The following is a 23620-nucleotide window of genomic DNA, read 5'->3' on the forward strand; positions in this document are numbered from 1 at the left end:
CCATTTATATTTCCCTTCTCTTGTGCCAGCAATTATATTTTAGCTTAAATAGCAATCTCCTCTCATTCCCCATGATATTACAGAGAACAGCCCCTTTGCTCACTCCTGTTGGTCTTCTTTATATCCATTAATTACAACAACCATTCAAGCCTGTTTTCTGTCTGATTTGGATCAGTAAGCCTGATGCGTTGCTAGACTACTGAACAAAAATGGGCTGCCAGGATGTCCCTTTTTTTCTTGGCTGTGTTTTGTGGAATATTCAAGGGAATATTCATGACCTAAGATTTCCTACCTGGCCGGTTGTGGAGTGGCTGCTATGTCTATCGTACCATGCTACTCAGTGCTAACAAGATTTGGGTACCTATTTAGCATGTTCAAAGGCAGAAATACAGGTGTCCTGTGAAGATTTTTACTGTGGAAATCTGGATGCCTTTTGGAATACGGGCTCTTGTAGGTTAATTAAAAAATTGCAGCAAAAATCATAACAAAATGTTCACACTACATAAAATCAAAAACCTTCCTAAATACTTAATCCACCTTTTGTAATTTAGAGGCTGAGGAAGAAACTTGACTGGATTACATCTGTTAAGTTAAAAAAAAACAACAAACAAACCTTAGAAAAAGATAAAAGAAAAAAAGTAATAATTTCTCATTTGTGCCTGATGGGGTTGTGTTTTTTTTTTTTTAACTGTTTGCAAATCTTCAGTGTAATGGTTTGAAACCCAGTCGTGTCATTTCTTTACGCCCACACACAGAGCTGCAGTAGTGCAGACACTGTAGCAGGCAAACCATGTTACCAGCATCGGCCATTAAAACTCTTCCCACACCAAGCGTGGGCTGACTTCACCCCCTCCTCGCTTTGCACACACCCCACCACCCACCCTTCAATTTTCAAATGCTTAAAAAAAAAGAGACGAGAGAGACACTGAAAAAAGAAAACAGGATGCTTCGTTTCAACGCTATTCCAGAGAGACCTGAACCTCTCCACCTGCTTGTGAATTGGCCACCTAAAGGTTAGCAAGTGTTTTGTTATCATTTTATATAGACAGAGATGTAATTAAATTCTAGATGTTAAGACAGAAATTTTAAAGTTATAATTTTTTCAATGTGATGGTTCTTTCAATTAGCAATGAGAAAGACTTTTTCCTAAAACACAAAGCATTTTATTACTGACCCCACTTCTGGTTTTAAGAGGGCTTTAATCAGTATTTTTTCATCATTTAGTCCAACCTCCTAAACTTTAAAAGATGGATTAGGGTTATTATTTTTCTGTTAGAGCAACCTGTTGATTACAGACTGCTGGCTGGAGGTTGTTAACTCTTTCCTAACAAGGGAAATGCACAGGAGTGAATTTGATGAAAGGACAAAAGAATGGAAATCCTTTGAGGTTTTTAGATTTTTTACGCACTAACAATCCTATTTTTTTTCATTGTGAAGCCACCAACGGTGTTACAAAACCAACAGATGTGTTAGATGTGTTTCTTTTTAGAAAGAAGTGGTGTAAATTTAAAATAAAGACATAATAAACTAGAAAGCATTTCTTATGCCTGGAGCTGAGAAAAGTAGCAGCATAAGAAGTATAATATGAAATATTCTCTGATACAAATTGCATGAAGAGATCAAAAGGGCCAATACAATGTTTACTTACACACTAAAATATATTTTAGCTAACAATGTTGTTATTGATTTAAGCCTTTTGAATTTTTTCATTTATGGATATTCAAGAACAGGAGAATCAAAAGGATATAAAACTGTATATTTAATAATGATCAAAACGGTGCTATTCTAGATTGAAGGAAAGGTATTACAGATCATATTCTTCTTAAAAGGTTTTAATACTGTATTCTGGTACAATGTTTACAAAAATTAAAAAATAAAACGATTTCACTGATATTACACAATTGTGGAAGTACAGTGTCAAAAATGTTTGTCCTCAGGATATGGCACAAGAATTTCAAAGTTCGATCAGTGTGTTTTGTAGTTGCTTTGTACTTTTATAACATATGAAGCAGGGCAAAACTTCAAGAACAACGACTTCGTAACAAGTAGCAAGATTTCCCAAAGTCAGAATTTGAGCAAGAAATGTTACCATTGAAAGATTATGAGGGTTTCAGAAGATTAGAGAATTACACATTTTCATCCTAATTCTGCAGGGGACTGAGGCTCTCAACTTCGTTAATAAGGTTATAAGCAGTCTGCACACTGCTGTTGGAACTTGCAGTCTTGTAAGATCAGATACATCCCTTATGAACAAGTGAAAAGGTGAAGTCGGTACTTCTGTTATGAGACATTTCAAGGTATGAAGTCAAACTGAGAAAAGAGCAAAGGCCGAAATAGTTTTTAAGTAAAACAAGATTAACAGTAATTTCTGGCCTAAGCAGGAAATGTATCAGTTCCGTTTTGCTAGTCTGAATTGAGGTCTAGAAAGCGCCAGAATTAGGGTACACTCATAAACTTTTCCATCAAACAAGTAGTGTTTAAAGTACCTGCACAAAATTTATTTCAGACCCTATGGTTCACTATTACTTTATTATACTAATATTTAAGTAGAAGTTTTGTCTAGTCAACTGAGGGAGTTCTTCATAAACATTGGCACCTTATGCTAGCCGTCAGTGGTACACTAGCAACTGGAAATGATAATTCCAGTATCTGTATCTTCTGCTGACAGTAAGATACTGTGTGCTGTTCTCAGCATCATTGTCCTCATAAGAAAAATTAATAGTTAACAATCCTGTAAGATACTTCCTTTTCATTTAAGTTTTTAAAAGTACTTTAAAACATGTAGTTGATAGGATCTTTGAAATCGATTTCCTTATTAGTATAGGAAGCATGCTTATTGCTACTTTCACCTGATCACATCTTTGACTAAAACCCTGTAGGTATTTTTGAAGGATACCGGGTTTTAGACACCTGGGAAGGAGCCCATTCCAGAGATACTTGGAACCTAGTATGTAGTATACCAATGGTATGTGGGTTTATCTCCTCAAATCCTGATTAAGACATGAATTGAGAGTAAAGTGCAATATAGCACCACATACTCCCTACTGTGTAGTATCTGACAGTAGGTTTATCTTTATACATAGTTAAAATAGATATTTTGCTGTATATTGAGCCAACTGACGTTAACTGGGTTTCTCTGAGCAGGATAATGTTTTGAACTTAAATGAATGTAAGTAATCTTGCGTAGAGATTCCAGCTTAGGAAGTGACATCCAAAAATAGATTGGGTAAAAAGAGAAAACAAAAATCACTTAATTTCAAATAGAACTAATGTGGTGTAATCCTGGTCCTCTGTATTAAGTGTACAGTTCAAATTACTTCTAGCCATTACAGCAATATGTTCATCCATATAAATGGGAAGAATCATAAGATGCTGTGGAGTCAGTCTGATTCCAGAGTCACTTATTCAAGATTTAGAGATTTTAAATCAAGCTTCAAAAGATTCTGCTAAGCCCTGAAACCTGTGTGATAGTGATAGTGGCAGACATCCATGCAGTCACTTGCTTTAGTTGTAACTTGATTTCTTTAATTACTGCTTCTTTAAGCCTCTCAGGATAAGAAGTTTGCAGTTTTAGCATTTAGAATTTGATATGCTACTGAGTGTTCTAAATAACGAATTTTAAAAGCTTAGATATGTTTTAGAGTTGTTACTAGTTCCAGCATACTAGTGTCCCTTTTAAGTAAGTTCATCTTAACTTAAAATAATAATAGTCAGTCTCAAATTGGAATAAAATGTAATGTACTTCAGATGTGATAAAACTGAAGAGAAACTAATTTTGACTGGTTATGTAAAATACCCATAATCATCTGTTTGTATGATTTGATTCATGCCAGTATTCTATTATAAGATGTGCATCTTTTTTTCTCCGTTAGTTTGTTGACTGTTGCGTGCAATAATCCTCCAGAAGATCTCACTTATATGTGAGAATCCATTCCTTTAGGAAAGTATCTCCCAGTAGAGCTGAAACTAGTTGCTGCATGTAGTTTTATCCATATGGACAGAACGAATCTGTAGATCAGAAGCTTGAGTCATTGTAAAGCAAGTTCACAATGTCAAGTAGTTTTCTAGATTCACTGATTTTAAGCATGTGCAGTGCCATTACCAATTACTGGGAGCATTTCAGGGTATAATAAAAACTAGAAGGATTTTAAGCAACAATACTATGCCCTGTTAAGAGCTTTTTTGCCCCCTGAATAACTAAATGACAGGCAAGAAAGATAGGAAGAATAAGACAGAAATATTTCTCCACCTCCAAAATTACAGGCCTACTAAAATAGTGTCCAGAAACAAACTGAAAGCAATCCATACAACAGGCAAAACTCTCCAAGATCAATAAAGCTGTGTAGAATGAAAATCCATTGACACCTCAATCATTAGTCTATCATCTGAATTACTAAAAGAGAGAACTTCCACTAACGTGGATATTGGATAAACAATCATAATACTACAGTTTCACCACTACCCAATTTACAAGATACAGGCTGCAGCCATCTGAATTGGGCAGATAGTCATTGCAGTAAGTTATAACCAGCTTCAAAGCTACATCTTCCAAAATACAGTGTTCCTAAGGAATTTTTACAGGCCAGATATGCTGATTTTGTAACGTTATAGGGAATGCATATTCCAGTTTGGGATTTACTTAGTCTAATAGCAGTGGAGGAAGTAGCCATTCCAGTCCATATTTTAAACAGGTGTTTGCATAACTAACAGCTGTCCCCATAACAGGACACCGTGGCTCTGCTGACTGCTTTATCTGAGGACTCTTTATGAAGTCAACCCACAAACGAAATCCAAATTCTTAAAATGATCTTTTCACTCCTCTTGATTGTCTCCTATCCCATTTTCCCTACAGCTTTTCACAAATTTTAGGGAGGTTTGTTGAGCATGACCTAAACACTTTTAACATTCCTGAAGTATTTTCCCTCCCAGTTACTGCTTTATACCCTACTGCAGGGCACCATTAGAAGAAGGTGGTAGATAATACCCATACTGGATAAGTTTAGCATTTCATATGTAGCAAGTGTCTTTTCTCCACCATTCTTTTCTTTTCCAACACATTTTAAGAGAGATCTTTACTGTAAAGTTATAAGCAAATTACCTTTAGGGTTATAAAGAAAAAAATTCTACCATTGTGTCAGTGTGTTTCACTGAATGACACAATTGAATGCAGTGTACAAAATGCCTACATTTCGAAGACAGCTGATTCTGTTTATAGATTCCTACATGAATAATGATAAAGGATACGAAGAGATTGAAATGCTACTTCATTTTCTTCAGTTTCATCTCTTCCTGTTTTCTGAAGGTTGTTACTGTGACACCAATGTAAAAAAAAAAGAAAAAAACCCAACTTCCTACTTCTAATCTGTTTCACGTCTTTGTCCTCGTTTCTTTCTGCTTGCATCAAGTATTGACAGAAATGAGACTTCTTTTGCTGAAATGCCTGGCTCAGTAAAAGGTATGTAAGCTAAAATTATTTACAAACTAAAGAGGGTTCCACTTCTGTTTGTTCTCTGGTATTATATTTAAGGAAGGGATCACCAAAAGCTTTTAAAAAAGGCAAAGACTTTCAGTATAATACAGTATATTATGTATGTTCAGAATGTTGAAAAGCTGCTTCTGGGTGGTTACAAAAATAAACTAACTCTATCATGTCTACAGATCATATTTGTAGACCAAGCCAGGGGATTGAGCACTGCATCTGCTTAAAGACTATGACACTCCTCTCAATGGTGTGTCAAAAAATTATATGTAAGTGCAGGAAATAAGTAGTTACATTTTTATTTAATGATTTTATTAATAATGATGGCCAGCTGACAGAGCATTTATGTGTGCCATGCAGAAGACAAAAATCTTTTGGTTGTATAATCCAAGATTATTATAACAGTGCTGATAAAATGAAGCAAATTTTATAAAATATATAATGGAAAAAATTATATAGAAAGGAGGAACACATTGGATTTAAAATGAGGGTTTTTTATACTTCTCCTCTTATTAAAATAGTTTATACTTATTCTTATATACAGAATAAGACAGTTTCTGCTACGCTGATTTGTCATCTGAAACTACTCCACTTTTTGACTTTTCAGTGTTCCACAGGCCTACCTATGGTGTATACCTGAAGGTGTAATTCAAACTAGGAACAAAATAATTGTATTTAAATGGAATTTTATTGACCAGTTTTGATAGCTTAAGAAACTAATTTAGAAAATTTTGGACAGGCCAAATCCTACTTTTAGTTTTGTTTATTGGAAATTCTTCCTTATCTAATTAGGATCAAGTTTTTATACTAGTAGTTTGATGCTACAAGTTAAAAATTGAGCTCAGAACATCAGGTAGATGCTCAACAGAACCTGGGGGACAATTAACACAGGAAGTTTTTCTCCTTTAGGCACGGACTACTCAGAATTAGCCTTGGGGTAGAATTAGTTTGAGATAAGCTATTTTTTCAATGTACAAAGAAATATAGTGGGTTTTTTTGTATATAAACGACAGATGTGAAAAGTATGATCATATTCACCACAGTAGAATACAAGCCACAGAACTTTCACTTAGGAGGAAAGTATCTTTTGTTTGCTGTGAAAAGCGGCAAACTACCACAGCTGGTAGAAACAGATTATTAAACTCTTACAAGTAATGAGATTGTGTATCACCATTTAGTTTAATTGTTTAGCATTAGTTAAAACTTCCCTTTAAATCTTCTGTAATCATTTAGGTATTTTCTTTGTAGAACATTACAGAGCACTGAAATGATTCTCAGAATAATTTCTTGCGCTGTATTTTGGGCCCCAGAAACCGAACAGAATAAGTGAAATTACACAGACAGTCTGGTACTTTGGAACTACGGGATTCATATTAAAAACATCTGTCCACTGCACGTTCTACTAACTTACAGGCTGGCCTTGAAGGGCCCATCAATATGCACACGCGTGAGGATATTCAAAGGGAGAACACAGTTTGTGACACTGGAGCAGGCTTATTGGAGTGGAAATGTAAATTCCGCATTTCCACACTTCTCTCCAGGGGAAAGCAGGGAGCATAGATACTATGGCTTGTTTCGTCTGGTGTGGTACTTGTTACATGTTCTAGCTACATGGTATTCAGATTTCACTTTTCTTCTTTGAGTCTTGTCTCTGCAGCATATTATTTTCCCCTCAACTTTTCTTTATTTTCACATCTTTGGAAAAACTACTGCATGCTTAGTACGTGCTTTATGAGTACCGTTGGCTCATGTCTTACCACTTGCTGCTGTTTTTATTGTATGCTGTGTTTAAATTGCTATAAATAAAGATGACTGTATAGCTCAAGAACCATCTCAAGTGGACTTGAAATGTCTATAACCTCACTTTGCAGATTAGAGAAATCCACTTTTATCCCGTAGTGTTAACCACACTGCAGAATATGGATAATAACTTAATTCCTTTAACAAGCCATATTCCTTTAACTTTCTTTTATCAATATAGTCAATACCCATATTACAAAGCCACTTCAGTGATTGTTCCATGTAGAAGTCTCTGAAGTGGACAAGAAAAGTCCATGCTTGATAACTGAGTTTGATTTATAAAATTAATGAGAAAAGAAAAAAGGCAAAGTCTAACACATTGCTGTGCACAGATCAGTTCATTTTACAGGTTGTTTTCTGGGATTTTTATTACACTAAAATCTTTGGGTGAAGACCATCAGGCATTGATACCTTTCCCATAAATGGTCTAACCCTGAGCCCACTACAGTTGGTAGCAACTCAGTTGCTTCAGTGGCTCATCAGCAGTTTTGTTGGTGCATGTAATGCATGCAGAGAAGCTAATGGCCTTGCTCGTGACCAGAAGGAAAGTCAGAGAACACATCCCAGGGACTGCATTGCTGGTTTTAACTCCACTTTTCCAATTCTTGCAATAAGCAAAGCAGATCAGAGAGAAACTGGAAGAAGCCTTGGCTGTGAAACATCAGTTGCCAGCCAGCAACAGAACTTCCAGAAGTGGTGCAGAGTGAGGAGCGCAGAGTAATAGGTACCGGGTTCTTGATACATTAGTTTTCTGTTGCTCAAGGAGACGAGTATTTACAGTTGCATTGTGAGCTACGCATAGGGATGAAATAATCAGTGGGATTAAAGGCAATATCCTAATATGCAAAACCTTTTCCTTTGCAGAAGACTGATAACCAAGAGGATGGCTTTATCTTTCAGTTTCAATGGTGCATACATTTAATATGAAAACTACCTGAATTCCTAGTCTGTTTATTGAGATGCTAATTACATTTATTACTGAGCACATAACTCATTGACCTTAACCTGTTCCATCTGATCATTAATAGAAAGTTATTTTCCCATTTTTTTCATGTGACGTGAGTGAGATGCTATAATTTTCAGTTGTGAAGTAACAGAACTTCTCTTGGATCTCCATGCAACTTTATATCAACTTACCAGCTTTATTAACTGCGCTAACAGTAACTGAGGAATACTCAAAAACAATTACATTGAGTTTGCCATGTCTCCTTTATGTGAATTATTTGCAAAATTCTCAGTAACTACATGCAACAGAGATTTTGCTTTGAATAACAGTAACATAGTGTGTGTGTCATATGGAACCAGTCTAAATTTCAAACAACATTTTTGAGTAATTTTTTTTACTGTTTCCCAGTAATGATTACCTATTAAAATGATCCAAGGAAGGTACAGAAACACCGCTACAGATTATGCAGTAAGGCAACAAATTGCAGATTTCACATTAGCCACTGATTATGTTATTTCAAATGGGGGTTTTATGACTGTTTGCATAAGAACAGCCTATTACTCATAACAGCCAATGGATACAAAGCTGTGAGTACAGCTGAATAAGAATTTGAATAAACATTCACAGATCACCTTCTAATTTTCACCCAAACTATAATTACAAGAGGTTATGCTGATGCCTCTATCAGCTCTTCCATTTTCAACCAGCTTATTTTGATCGTTTCCTAGTTTGTTTCTAAGAAAGAAAGAAGACAAGACAAATTTTTGTTAAAATAAGAAGTAGTCTGGACCAGCACCAACCCTGAATATATTTGGACAGATTTCATAAAAATAGGTTGACTTTTTCCAAAAACTGTATCTACAAAACGTTTTCATCTGGCATTGAAAGCATCTAAAAATAAGCAGTATACTATAATATCGCCTTTAATTAGACAAAATTAATTTGGGCTAACAAAAGACAGCTTTAATTTATCCCACTATTTTCCTATGATACCATCTTTTCTACTTTGTACATATTTATGTAAATCTCACTTGTAAAACAGGACATCCATTTCACCTTGTTCACATATTTTCATTTTGCATCACTTGTTGCAATGTGTTTAGCCTTAGCTCACTTACGTTGGGTAAATACAGATAATATGCAGCCATGTTTAATGTCCTGTGTTTGGAACAGGTTGCCCAAAGAAGCTGTGCAGTTTTTATCCTCAGAGGTTTTCAAAACCAGACTGGATAACGCCCTGAGCGACCTCATCTGACCCCAGTGCTAACTCTGCTTTGAGCAGGTGTTTGAACTAGAGACCTCCTGAGGTCCCTTCTAATCTTAATTGTTCTGTGTTTCTATATTAACATTTATTAATGTAAATTCTTAAATTAAAAAACATAGTACAAATACGTAATGGGAATATGGTTCCAGAAAATTAAAATTGTATTATTTCTGGGGTGCTGAGAGCCTTCATTTGCAAATCTGATACTCAGATTTATTTCTAATACTTTGGGTACTTATTGTAGGTTTTAAGTGCAATATTCAATGATCTTTACACTGTACCGAACTTTAATTCCTAGCTAAGAAGTGAAGATGAATCAATTGGAAAATGAAGTAATTACTGTCTGTATAATGCCTGTATTTAAGATTTGTGATATTCTTAATTGCTAACTTTCCCAGTCCAGCAGCTGAAAGTGTTTATTTTATTTTGCTATCTGAAGATTCCTACTTGTTTTGTTTCCCCTCCCCTACAGATACATGAGCATATGGCAGATAACCTTTGAAATGGAGGCACAGAAGCAGCCTGGTTTTACAGTTGCACTAGCAGATCGACCAGTTCCAACCTCTTCTCTTCAGCCTGCGCAGGGTTCTTCAGATCTCAGCCAAGGCAGTGTGATTCCTCAACAGGAACAAGCACTGTCTCAGCTTCTGTATCTAAAAGCCCTTACCATACCACTGTACCAGCCCGTCCAGGCAGGATGCTTTCAGCCAAACAGTCAGTTAGTGACTGGCAGGAGCTGTCTAAATCTAGACAGCAGTAACATACCTCTAATCCTGAATCCACTTGTTCCTTCAGAAGGCACGGATCAGCCTCAGTCAGTTTTTCAGAAACAACTTGGGCAAACTCTAACATTGAACATAGTGAGCTCTTTGCCAGTTTTATCATCACCAAATTCCTGTATAAATGCAGGAAAATCAAAAAAAGCTGGGAAATATATCTGCAAACATTGTGGACGAGATTGTTTGAAGCCAAGTGTCCTTGAGAAACATATTCGCTCTCACACAGGAGAGAGGCCCTTTCCATGCACCACTTGTGGTATTGCATTTAAAACTCAAAGCAATTTGTATAAACACAGAAGAACTCAAACACATGTCAACAATACCAGGCTGCCCTCAGACTCCGACAACAGTGGCATATTGGAGCAAAGTGAGAAATCAACAGAGAGCATCACATCACATCAAGGCAGCAAACTACGTAGTAGCACCTGTGAAGACAAGGGGATACAGATGAAACAAATGAGTTCAGAGACCAGTGCTGTAACAGATACTAAGAAACTTCCTAATGACCTTTCACTGCCGGCAACAAGCAATTCATCATTTGCTTCAGAAAATCAAGAAACAACAAATCAGTCCTTTACTTCAAAGGCTAATCAGGGGGTTCCTGAAAGAGAACCTCAAAGTTTGTCATCTCCAGGAGCTTTGCCAAATGGTCAGTGCCAGAGAAAGAAGATAGAGGAGCAAAGAACTCCACCTGCCAATAAGCATATTCAGTTGCAAAGGCAGCAAGCAACCTCTTCAGAAAAACAGTGGGATTACAAGCCATTTGACTGCAAGCTAAAGAAGTGTGAGAGCACTGACTCAGGGTATCTGTCACGCTCTGATAGTACAGAACAACAGATGGCATCATCCAGCCCGTTGCATAGTCTCTATGAACACAGCACAGAACTGGAAAATGAAACTGCCTTCAGCAGCTTAAGGTGTACCTCCGGAAGCAGTGCAAAGCTAGATGCAGCTGAGAAAGCTACAGCCTTGATGCTAGAGAAAAAGAGGCTGGAAGAACACATTTCAAAACTTATTTCTCATAACAAAAGTGTGGTGGATGATACCCAGTTAGACAACGTTAGGCCCAGAAAAACCGTCCTTTCTAAACAGGGAAGCATCGATCTGCCAATGCCTTATACATACAAAGACTCTTTCCATTTTGACATCAGAACTTGTGATGTAAACAGGAAAAAGAATCTTTCCCTTTGTCCAGCAAAATCTACCTTTGCACCCCTAGAAAAATGCAAGCCAATGTTTTTTCATTCAGTCCCCACCCAGTTCTCCACAACGATAGATACTGTGCCTGTTACACGAAGCAACTCTTTGCCAATTGTGGAGGGCACAAGAATGGCACATGACAAAGCAGGTTGCTCAAAACCACTTTCTCTTACTCAGCAGTCTGTAAATACAGGCACTGCTAGTTTGCTGCCTAGCAACAATCTTGCTGCAAATTCAGTGGATTTTCCTAATAGCCATCCCCGAGCTCTAGTCAGACAAACAGCAGTGGATGATTTGCCACTAAGTAACGTGGTTGATCATCCTCCGGAGGAGGAGTTGCAAGGGAGTAAAAAGCTTGGGGCTGGAGAAGTAATCAGTGCTAAAAATAAGAAACACAATCAAAGGAAGTTAAAGATGTTCTCTCAAGAAAAATGGCAAATGTATGGAGATGAAACATTTAAGAAAATCTACCAAAAAATGAAAAGCAGTCAAAATGCCAAGAAAATTAAACAAAGGGGGGATAAGATTACAGGTATTACAAGCTTCACTCCTGATTCAAAGGAATCAGTCAGCAGTACTGAAATTACTGAGGAAAGAGATGGCAGGAGCTCTGCAAGTGACAGTCTTTCCTCCCTTGGGACGACAGGTTTAAACACTGGTAAATCAGAAACATGTACTAATGGTAATCATATTCTACAGAATGTGTCCTCCGAGGAAACTGCAGACAGTGTAACCTACGTAACAGTGACATCACATTCAGTAAACGCTAGTGCACATACTGTAATGAGCAAAACTTCCCAAGACCTCAGTGGCAGTGGCACAGATAAATACACAAGTGGCAACAGCACATTACTAGCTCCAAGCACTTGTGAGCTCAGGCTTCAAAATACTCAGTGTCAGCTGAACACTAACAGAAGGAATGATGACTGCTTGCCAGTACAGAGTAGCAAATGGGAAAAACCAAGCCCTGGGAAAGAATCCGGTAAATTTGAATCAGATTGTAAAAGCACTTCAAACAATTGTGGAAACCATAGCAGGAATAAGGAAACTGGCCAGCATGCCCTGACGCCCCTGTGGGTCCATTGCAGCAACAATAGAGAAGCTGCAGGGAAATCCCAGAATTTACCATCAGAAAGAAAAAAGCTGAAATTTGAAGTGGAGAAGACACAAAACATTATTTCAAAGTCCTGCCCTAGTCCCAGTAGTGAAAACAATGCAGTAAATGAAGCAGAGAGAGTCTATTGCACTAGCACTCAGTCTCTTTCCACAGCACCAGTGAAATCCTCCAGTAAAGCAGAGGAGCAAAAATTAAGCACAGGAATTAATGAATCCACTGGAAGTACTGAGAATGTGGAGTATATGAAAACAATCAAACTCCCCACAAAAGCTCTTAAGTATAGTGATGTTAACCTTCTTTCACATCCAGCAGGTATCTCAAAAGCTTCATTTGTGGGATTTCTAGGGCCTGAATTAAGGGGAAGTGATTGCAATTCTTTTGCCTTGCACAATGCAACAGATAAAGATGTCAAAACATGTCTTGTGAAAACGGGAGCAAAAGTACCACTTTTTGATGACAATGCTGTTGACCTGTCTTCTAGAATTCATCATCTGCAATCTGGTCATTTAACTCCAGTCCCACAACAAAATGCCTTTTCTCCAAAATATATCCTTAAATTGCCGCAAGACAAGAGAGCTTCAGATTTGTCGCTTTTGCTTAGATCAGAACAGAAGATTACACCTTGCACATCTGTGACAGACACCTTAACCAACCCCCCCTGCTCTTCCAACAGCGGATCACTCAGTTCTCATTCTAATGATCTGTTTTGGTCCCCTTTAAAATTTGAAGTGAGACAAAAGGCCAGCAAAGGAGAACTACGATGGAACGTACATGCAAACTGGAAAACTCCAGTATTTTGTTCACCAGTCAATTCAGAAACAACAAATATCTTAACCACAGCAGATAACACCTTTTATAATCAAAACTTCAGGCAGCAGGATATTATAAGAGATGCTTGGAAAAACAAACAGAACAAAAATAAATTAAATTGTCAAAGGCAAACAGAAGAGAAGTGGATGAGCATAACTACTTCCCCTACACAGACCCCAAAGAAGAAAATATGCTTTACTTCTATGTATACAAGTGGTTTTTTCATATCAGCTGACATCAAAGAAGAGAGGAAGGTTTTGCATCAGCTTTGCTCAGGAAGTGACTCTTTGATAATGACGTCAGCTTCTAGCAAGGGTGCAGAGCCAACAATCATGGGATGTGACAGAGGTGGAAGTCCATGCATTCTGAAGGACATTTCACCAACACTGCAGGATACACAGCATTCTCAGAGCTTAACAGACAACCCCACTTATTTTTGCCATTCTTTTGGCACTTTTTATTGCCACACTCTCACCACTCACTGTAAAGAATTGCCAGCACTACCCCACAATAATCTGACTTGCTACTCTGGAAGTTTAACAGTATCAAGCACGAAGAGCACCTTCCCATCACTAAATGCTGAACCTCGATTAACTTGGTGTTGTTTAACAAGAAGCCTTCCTCTGCCTGCTGAGCAGAAGGGGAGTGCAGACTCTGCTTATTCCTCTATGCACACCTGTGACAAGGAATCTAGCAATGAACGCAAACTGTCAAAATACGATATTTCTATTTTCAAGATGAAAAATATTAGGAAGACTGTAGCATATGGCCTAACAAACAGGAGTTTAAAAACTTTGGTTTCATCCTTTTCTAAAGGACAACAAATGCAGGAGGTAATATTAATAATCCTATTTCCTTTCTCAAGAGGAATTGGCTGAACCCTCCCCTCTTATTAGAAGAATAAAAGAATTATCAAAAGTATATTTATGGATATTTACAGGCATTTGTCGATACAGAATTTACAATTTATGTTTTTATAAAATAAGTTACAAATTTATTTGATGTATGAAAAATACATACTTTTGTGTGAATATTTAAGCTTCTTTCACTTGGGAATTTCAGTAGGAATGCTGTCTAGTGAGAAGAGTGTATTTCTATTTCTTGATTTTTCCCCTTATGAGTATATTTTATATTCTTCTGTAACAGCATATGTATTTCACTGTTTTCATTTGAATTAGAGTAGGACTTAAGTAGACCATTAATGTCAAGACTTTATTATACTTGGAGATATTTGGAGTCAAAGACAGACTGTGTACTAGATCTCTCATCATTTAGATACACTGAAATGTCAACAAAACCAAATTGCATTTATACGCTGTGAAGTGTTTAAGGCTTGAAAGCTTTTCTTTTTTAGGTCAGTGAAGATAGACTAGTCTATCTGTACAGGTCCTAGAACAGCTCTGTAAGACTAAGCTTACTTTTTATATAGGAAGAAGAATATGAAAAACCATACACATACACATATGAAAGAAGATCCACAAAAGCAGTGAGTTGTTTTAATTTTGTTTTATAAAAGTAGATGGACAAAGGGGTTAGAAAAAACTCACACACAAATTCTAGGAAAAATTCAGAGTTGTGCTATTTAACTACTATGTGCTACTACAGTGCTATTTAAAAAGAGCATAGATTTCCCATCTCTCAGTTAATGTAATTCACAATTTTCATGTACTTCATTTTTTTTCCAATATTCTCAACAGTTAAGCTCAGCAGCTTCTGGTGATGCTTCCAGAAATATTTCAGAGCAAAAGAAGAAAACAGTAGTTTGCAAAAAGGAAAAAATCTCAACGAATAAACTCAAGAGGAGCCACAAACAGAAAAAGATTAAAGTCACCCCAAAATGGTACGGAATATGGTTTTCAGCTTCCCTAGATACAAACATAATTTTGCTAAAATGGCTGTAAAAAGTCCACAGAAAATAAAAAGTCATCCCCAAAATTCAACCGTGTCAAAAGCAGGGGAAAAAATACATCTCAGAAAGAGCTATTCCCACATTGCGGCAGTTCCACAAAGGTAAACTATAAAAAATATCAATATGTTGTTTACTCTCAGGAACAGACTTTTCTAAGCAAAACAGACATATACCAAAGAAAGATGATGACTGGTCAGTTGACTCTCACTATGCTTTAGAAATTATTCTTATCTGCCAAAATTGTCAGCATTTACTTTTGTTGGAAGGGAACCAGTTTTTAATCCTGTTACAGCTAAAAGCAGTGTGAGAGACCTTTTTGTCCTCAGAAGATCTGTATCCTGAACTTGTATTCACTAGAGAATGCAGAAGAATAAATATCAAGTTCTAACACAATCTAACAAAACCACCTGTAGTTTAAAGGATCATTTGGTTTAAATAAAAAGACAGAAGAATTTGAGTATAAAACTGTCAAAGGCACATTGTATTAATCAGCACAGTTTCTCCGTATTTAACAGGAGTTCATATCAGTGGAAGATTTAGCCTCTAATCTTTCAAGAGTGTGGGGTAGCAGAATGTCTGATGAATTGCTTCAATAAGAAACACATATTGTGTGCATACATCCCTTTTATTTTATTTCATGACCAAAATCAGACAGACTGACTCCCTTGTGGACAAATCAGTGTCAGTAACTCAATCACCATGTCTAGTTTGGCAAACAGCACTGCAATTTTGAAGAATTATAAGAACAAAAATAGAAGAGTCAGGTCTATGTTATCCAGTCTAGTGACATTCTTCTAGGACTTTTTTCTGGTTTGTTTTTTGGGTGGTGTTTTGTTTTGTTTTGTTTTCCCTGCTGGTCTCAGAATTTATGTATTTGGCTATATCAAAGAAGTACAGGGACTCAATTAAGTACAGGGTCCTGAAAGCTCAGGTCGTACATATTAGTAGCTAACTGGCCAAACTATTAATCATTAAATTTGATATATTTTTCTAATACACCAAACACCTGAATAAGCACGTCCTTTTAGATTTACTTATTACTCTGTGTATATTAACTGATTCTATCGATATAGGAATGGGACCTTCCAATGTACTTTAGTCTCAATCATTAAGAGTTACTGAGATCTCGCTAGAGTAGAAAACAAAGCAGAGTTGGATTATTCAGCATGAGTTTTCTAAATAACTGAAATACTCATGTTGTTCATTAGTGATGATGAATAGGTAGCACAAAAGAAGTGTAATGAAAAGTAAAAAAGCCAACAACTATGCAGTCTCAGGTGATGCCTGTGTGATTCAAGTCTTTATGAAGTATGTTGTTTTAAAATTCCAGATACAGGAAAAAGGATCTCTTATTCCTGAATACTTTTCTCTTAGCAAACCAGTAAATTGAATCCTACTGAGGAAATAGTATTTAATAAAATAGTTGTGGGTCTCTTGCCTAAAATCCTGATTTTTTTTTGAGTCGACATAAACGAACATCTCCTTCACAGTAGGAAATTCCTGTTAGACTTAAATTTACCTGATGATGTGGTATTATTCTACTCTGGCTGCTTTTAAATAGCACTTTTTTTTTTACCCTTTCAATGCCATTGGCAATGCAGGTACAGAGGGAGGCATGTACATGGATATGCTCAGTTGAACCGACTAAGCAAGCGGCACTGTTTTACAAGTAGAACCCTGGATGCTTTGAAAAAGGGCTATTCATCACAATTTAATAAGTATAAGAAGTGCCATTCTCCTCAATCAAAGGTACAAGGTAAGTATTTTGAATATTTTTTAATGTATTGAATGTTTATTTTTTAAGATAATGAATGTTAGCAGTATCTCTGATATGCACCTGTTCCACATAGTTCCACAGAACTGCAAAATCAGTTTTACCCTTCAGTATGTTCTGCGAGTAAAAATATAAACATCTCACGCATTTTCAAAACTGAACACACAATGATTTTCATATACATACTTGCATATGTAAATTTGACAATTAGGAGGGCATTTTTAAAAGAAATAGTTCAAAATAACCTTCCACTAAAAGCCTAAACAGTTTTAAGGTGGATCTTTATCAGTTTCTGAAACAAGATTGTATGTTTGCAGTGTGAAATGAGTTTGGTGTGTTGACTTGTTTTCTGTGTTTCAATGACCACTCCTCCATGTAATTAGCAGTATTAATGCAAATGATGTTTATGCCACAACCATCTTGGAAGCAGGGACAATACCTTGTGTTCGTTCATAGCAGATATGAATAGCTATTACTTTGCGGGGCAGTAATGGCCAATAAAAAAAACCAAAACCCAAACACATATACAGTAAATGAGAAAATGTATCAGGCCTAGAATAAACATTTATAGAAAATAGTAAAAGTTAGTTCAGTGATATGATGAGAAATTTAGTAAGTTCTAGCATGTGGGGGAATAAAAATCAAAGTAAAAGTTTCTTCAACCTCTTTTCAATAGAAAATTACCTACAACAGCAAAAAGACACATCTTGTTCCACCTCAGACAAGCCACTTTGCAGAAGGAAAAAAGAAGGAAAGAATAACTCAGGAATATTTTCCCATACTGAAAATCTAAACCATGTTAAACAAAAAGAGAATATGGATAAAAAAGTAGGTATTGTACCTTAATTCATGTATTACTTTTTATTAAAAGAAAAAAAAAATATATTGGTAATTAAAACTTGAATTATATTCAGCTGTTTTAAAGTTCAACTTGAGACTACTTTGTGTCACATTTAAAAATGTGTTAAAGGTATTTTTGGAGTTAAAATATAATGAAAACTTACTAATGTTAGAATTAGCTTTTTTAAAAGACCAATTAAACAATCAATTAAAAAAGATATTTCTCGTGCTTGCTGTCAGAGGATCAATTAGCACTGGTGTCAGAGGTGCCAGTAGATGTAGCACAGAGCATCCTGAGACAGAAACAAGTAAGCTTGAAACTAGAAAAGTGGGGAGGGTAGTAATGGCCACGTAGCGGTGGGAAGAATGTGCACCCAGCGTCGCAACTGAATTTCTTTAGGCCTTTGTGGCAGCCAGTGCTGCTGTGGTTTCAATGCTACCGATAGCTGCATTAGCTAGAAGGGGCCTTAGACCCATCTGCACGTGCTGCACACAACACTGCTGTATGCAGCGTCAGCACAGCTTCTGGGAGTATTCTATGCTTATCCTAGTTCTTACACTTTTCCCTAGACTTCTGCTGGCCACACTTGAAGACAAAAGCTACTGAGCCAGACTGCTGTTGTGTAGCATGAGCACTGGTTCTTCATGTAGCATAAGCAGTATCATATTTAGGAACCTAATCCTTTAAGTGTTTTTTATTAAGTAATCTTATTTCCTACACATATGTTACCACCTCGGACATTGTAATATTTCTTACAGACTCATCACAAACCTTCCCCCCTACATTGCACAAACATTGTTGCAATATGTATATTAAAATATCTTAATGAAGAGAACATCATCCTAGACAGTACATAAGAATGCAGCTTGAAAGCCCTAAGCCCTATCATCCATAAATTACTAGCATGATCTGTCACCTAACGAAGAAGAAAAAAACACCTGAGGAAAAAGTACATCCTTTACTACACCTCCCACACGCACTGGAAGAAAAAAAAGTTTTCTCATCAAAAGAGGGATGAGTAACTTGGTCTGCAGTAATGAAAAAAAAAGAGTGCAAATATAATCACAGTTGTATAAATAAAGGTTGACATTATGCTTAATTACTCAGTTGATATGAGTTATAGCAGAGGTAAATGTTTTCTACCGATATAGTCAATTTAGTTATCATTGCACTTTTATAAAGGATGGAATTGCTCTGGATTGAAAATTTTAAGTGTAAATTTCTTTTTTCCCCCTAATTTCTACAGGACATTTCTGGGCAAATCAGGGAACACACAAGAACAAACTTCTCTTTTCAGAACATTACAGCTCCTCTGGAAATATCTATGACAGCTCATTCCTTTTCATCCACAGTTAATACAGCCATGCAGCAAGTCAGCAGTGATGTGGAAATCTGCTGTTTAGTGACACAACCACTTGTGCTTCAGCGATCCGTCCCAGGGGAGTCACAGCCAAATGTTCAGAGCCACTCAATGGCATCTCCTTTTTGGTCTTGCCCTTCTGATTTTACAAATACAGGCACAGGTGACCAACTTGACAGCACAAACTCAGAGACTACTGGTCCTCTTTCCTTACATCTAGAAGCAAGCCAGGAAAACATACTAAATGTAGAGTCGGAGAGTCAAAGATTTGGTACATTAGACCCGGTGATCCAGGCCTCAGGAAGGGAGAAACCTCCAACTGAAGAAAACACATACTCATCTCCAAAAGAAAACTCAACTGCCAGTTCGCAGCCTGGATGCTCACGTTTATGCGGATCAAAAGCAGAGTCTCTTCCTGAGTCAGTCACAAGGGCTGTATCACCCAGTATAGAATACACAGAGCGGGCAAACTTTTCTCAAAAAATCCTTGACCTTCATGGAAGTGCTGACAAGAAGGGAACCCACCTGCAGCCAAATAGCTATGGAAGGCAACATGAAACAGCTACTACTACCTTTAAAAAGCCCCCAATTACTCTCAGGTCCCTCGAGTTCAAGACTTACTCTGCAACACCTTCCAAGACATACAAAAAGAGAGGTTTAGAGATGATGAGGAAGCAAACCAGAGTTGAGTATGATGACCCTAGCAGTGATGATGAAGATAGGCTTGTTATAGAAATATAGCAAATAGGCTGCTAACCAGATGCTTGTATCATGGCCCATTCCGGAAGGAAATACTACGGATGTTTGATCTGTATTTCTGAAGCACCTTAAAATCAGAAAAGCCATTCCTCTGTGCAATAGGCAGCATTCTCTTCTGAAGAGTCCTTTCTTTCAAGGACTTTAAAAGTCTTTCAAGGACTTTAAAAAAGCTTATTTGAAGCAAAGAGGGAGCTGGCATCACACATTTAAATGCGAGTGGTAAACCTGTGTTTATGAGGGGTTTCCAGCATTGTTAGCATTCTTACCAGTCTTACATAATTCCCACAAGTGCTAGCTGCAAGTGATTGAATTATTAAAAGGCTGCAGTGTATTTATTTACTACTAACAATAATATAGCAGCAGCTTCCTCAATATATGAGCTACGATTTCCTGGAAGGGTATGGATGTATTCTCTTCTATATACTCCTCTTGTCTTGTAGTCACTGCCATCTGTACTGGGAATGATACACTGGCATTAAGGGGAAGATCTGTTCCCTAAGTATCCGTGATATTGGAAGAGTCTGGAAAAATGCTGATCTTTTTCCGTGTTGCACAAATGTCAATGCTTCTTTGTGACAAATAACACAAGTATGCTTTGCTTTCTGTTTTGTGCCTTTTATGCCAAGATCTACTCAAATATTCTTGATTTCTAGTTGGAGAATATGGGTGTTAGCTATTGATATTTCCTTGTGGTAAAATTTCTGACAAGGATTTTCTCATTATATTCATCACATTGTGCTCCAACCAATGTAATCTGGAATGTTTTATTTTTATTGTAATCTTAAGTTTAACTGCAATTATGCTATTTTATTGAGAGTAAAGAAGCTATATGGCATAGCTTGTTTTCTTTTTTTTAACAAAAATTTTTGTGCTACGAACCCTAAAACTTACTGGTTTCTATGTGAATAAATAATTAGATATTTTAATTTCACCAAGTGTATTCACTTGCTTAATTAAACCAATAAACATTAAAAACTTTCAACTTCTACATTATAGTCAAATTCGATACTTCTACCATTCTTATATTGTGCATCATACATATGGATTTTTTGGATTAACCTACATGGGATATTTAGAATTGCTTTTACTTTAATCATGCACAGGTAAGCTTATATAGATCATACCCACAAAGAAATCTAGTACACTACATGCGAAAAATAAATATTGCATATGCATATTTTGCATATGTGCAAAAAGATGCCAGAACAGCTAACAGAGATAAAACAAGTGCTAAGTCCCATGTGATTCCTGTGTTTTCAGACGTCTTACAAACATGACAAGACTTGAGGTTGTCCATATAGAGCTTCACCGTTAGCCTCAAATTATGTTCATAAATTTATTATTGGTACAGAAAACAAAAATCATGATGGAAATATTACACCAATTCCTAATTCTAATGTGTAAAAAAAAAAAGTTAGGAAAAAAATCTACTCTTCCAGAATAGAGGATGAACCATCAAAGATATTTTTCCCTTTCTAAAAATGTTACAATAGTACACCAATTACACCAATAATTGGTGTCAAAAATGCAAGGAAAAAATCTAGGAATATTAGTTTAAGGAATTATGCATTTTTATTCTCCTGCTTTACTTCTCATTTACCAAGAGCTCAGGTTTTATAACAATAGTATTACTACTTATCTGTTGGGTTGTGATCAGAATTCGCAGCTCAGACATACAGCGAACCGGTCTGTTCTTTTGCTACATTTTATGGTAGACTTCTGTAAACCTCAGTTTTATCTCCACATACCACACAATGAGAGGATAAGGTGAAGTAACAGCCTCCTTTACTTGGGAAGCTTGGTATTTAGAGCTTAGCAAGCACGAGCATATAGTTGAAGAATGAATGGCATCAACAAGGGTGGACAAGGCACTGCAAATTGCCTATTCTGTTGACTGAGATACAGTACAAAAAATACCTTTTTGTTTAGAATGATACAGCTGAAAAGAATGATATAGCTGCAGATTGGTTTTATATTAGATTTTTCTCTTTATATTGTTAAATTATTTTATCTTAATAAAAATTAAACATGAAGATCTTAGTACATGCACTAGTATTATAGTTTAAGCATATTAACATTTAATGATTTTTAGTAGCAATTATGCTAAATTTCTTGGTCTACCTCAAACCTTAGCAGAACTAACATGGTACTCAGGAAACTTATGAGTGAGATTATAAGCAAGAAAAATGTTGGTAACATCACTAATATGACGAGTTTCACTAGGTTTGGTATTACAAGGAGAAGAAAGATCAAAGAAAAAACTGTCTTGAAATCTTTCTTGCACTGTTCAGTCTTTGTGCTCCAAGACAAACTGGAGAGGTATTTGGGTGAATCCCAGGTGCAAAGAATTTAAATGGTGTGAGTTCAAAGTACACTAATATAACTCCAATTTGGGAGAAAAAGAGGAAAAGAAGAGGGAAGAGGGATGGGGAGGAGATGCCATCAATATTGCCACAATACTGAACCATTCAAAGTTTTGGAACTTTTTGTCTGATGGAATCATTCAAAGTTGCAGCTGGATCCTGAATCTGTGGAAGAAGCATGAGAAAACGAAACGCAATGCTTACAGAGATACACAAGTCACAGTGTTCCCAGCAACACTGTTGGGCACACTTTAGTACAGGCTATACAACTGCTGTCATGCAGGTACTTGCATGACTACATTCATTAGATAATCATACTAACAAAAAAGCATACGCGTGGTTTCAGCTGCTTTAGCTTCAGATCTTTTCCCATCTTCCTTTGCGAACTCCCTATATATCTTTGTAAATAGTAGTGTGGATGACAAGAAAGTGGTTTTTTTCAAATTTTTAATCAGAATTTTCAATTCTGTGCCATCCATCCAAAAATTTGACGAAGTAAAATTTCAAGTGTTTCAAAATTCTGCAAAGACTCTTAAAAATATATAGTCTTTTAGAGCTAATAGGAAATTTCCATACCTATTAAATCTATCTGATCCAGCTGTAAAGAAAAGCGTTGATAAGTGCCTTTAGAAAGCACAGTACAAGAAAGCCATTGCATCAAACCACACCAGCAGCCTCCACAGCAACCGCATTCACCTCTTGCTTGTGCAAGAGTTTTTTTATTATAATTTATGGACATGTAATGAATATGCCATATAAAGTTTTTTGCATAATGTTTGTGGCTAAATGATGTTTTAAAGTGGAATTTCTAGATCAGTAATTTAGAAATTTAATTTTCTAAATTACTGATTCAGAAGTGCTGTGCAAAGAAACATTTATCCTGTGTATATTTTACAGCATTAAATATTGAAATTTCTTTATCATACCGCAGCTGTAGCTGGAAGAAAAATGGGACAATTTTAAGTTAGCTGAGAAAGTACATTTTAAACTCTATTTCCTGACAGAAGTAATCCTTGATATTTTAGCTCAGTATGCAGTGTAAAAATCTGACCTAACATTAGAGTTGAAAACCAAAAAATCATAGTTCTTTAAAAGCACCAGTAGATCTATGGTGGCATTTTTAACAGTATCACAAAAGAAAGTAGCAACTCTAGCACAAATCTTTTTAGCCAAAACAGCCCTTGGAGGACTAAGGTCTGAATCACGTACACCAATGCGT

The 23620-nt window shown here is 36.4% G+C and overlaps 1 protein-coding gene across 1 annotated transcript; it reads left to right on the plus strand.

Moving 5' to 3' along the window:
- The first annotated feature begins 1 nt into the window (after position 1).
- On the plus strand, positions 2–20969 carry ZNF831 (zinc finger protein 831). Its single transcript, XM_075166607.1, has 8 exons — positions 2–1013; positions 5406–5455; positions 9962–14228; positions 14825–14881; positions 15093–15235; positions 16906–17060; positions 17755–17906; positions 19166–20969. Exons 3-8 carry the CDS (start codon positions 9966–9968, stop codon positions 20018–20020), a joined length of 5625 nt encoding a protein of 1874 aa, XP_075022708.1. The 5' UTR covers positions 2–1013; positions 5406–5455; positions 9962–9965; the 3' UTR covers positions 20021–20969.
- The last annotated feature ends 2651 nt before the right edge of the window (positions 20970–23620 follow it).

Source organism: Calonectris borealis, chromosome 17, assembly GCF_964195595.1.
Source record: "Calonectris borealis chromosome 17, bCalBor7.hap1.2, whole genome shotgun sequence".
Lineage (NCBI taxonomy): Eukaryota > Metazoa > Chordata > Aves > Procellariiformes > Procellariidae > Calonectris > Calonectris borealis.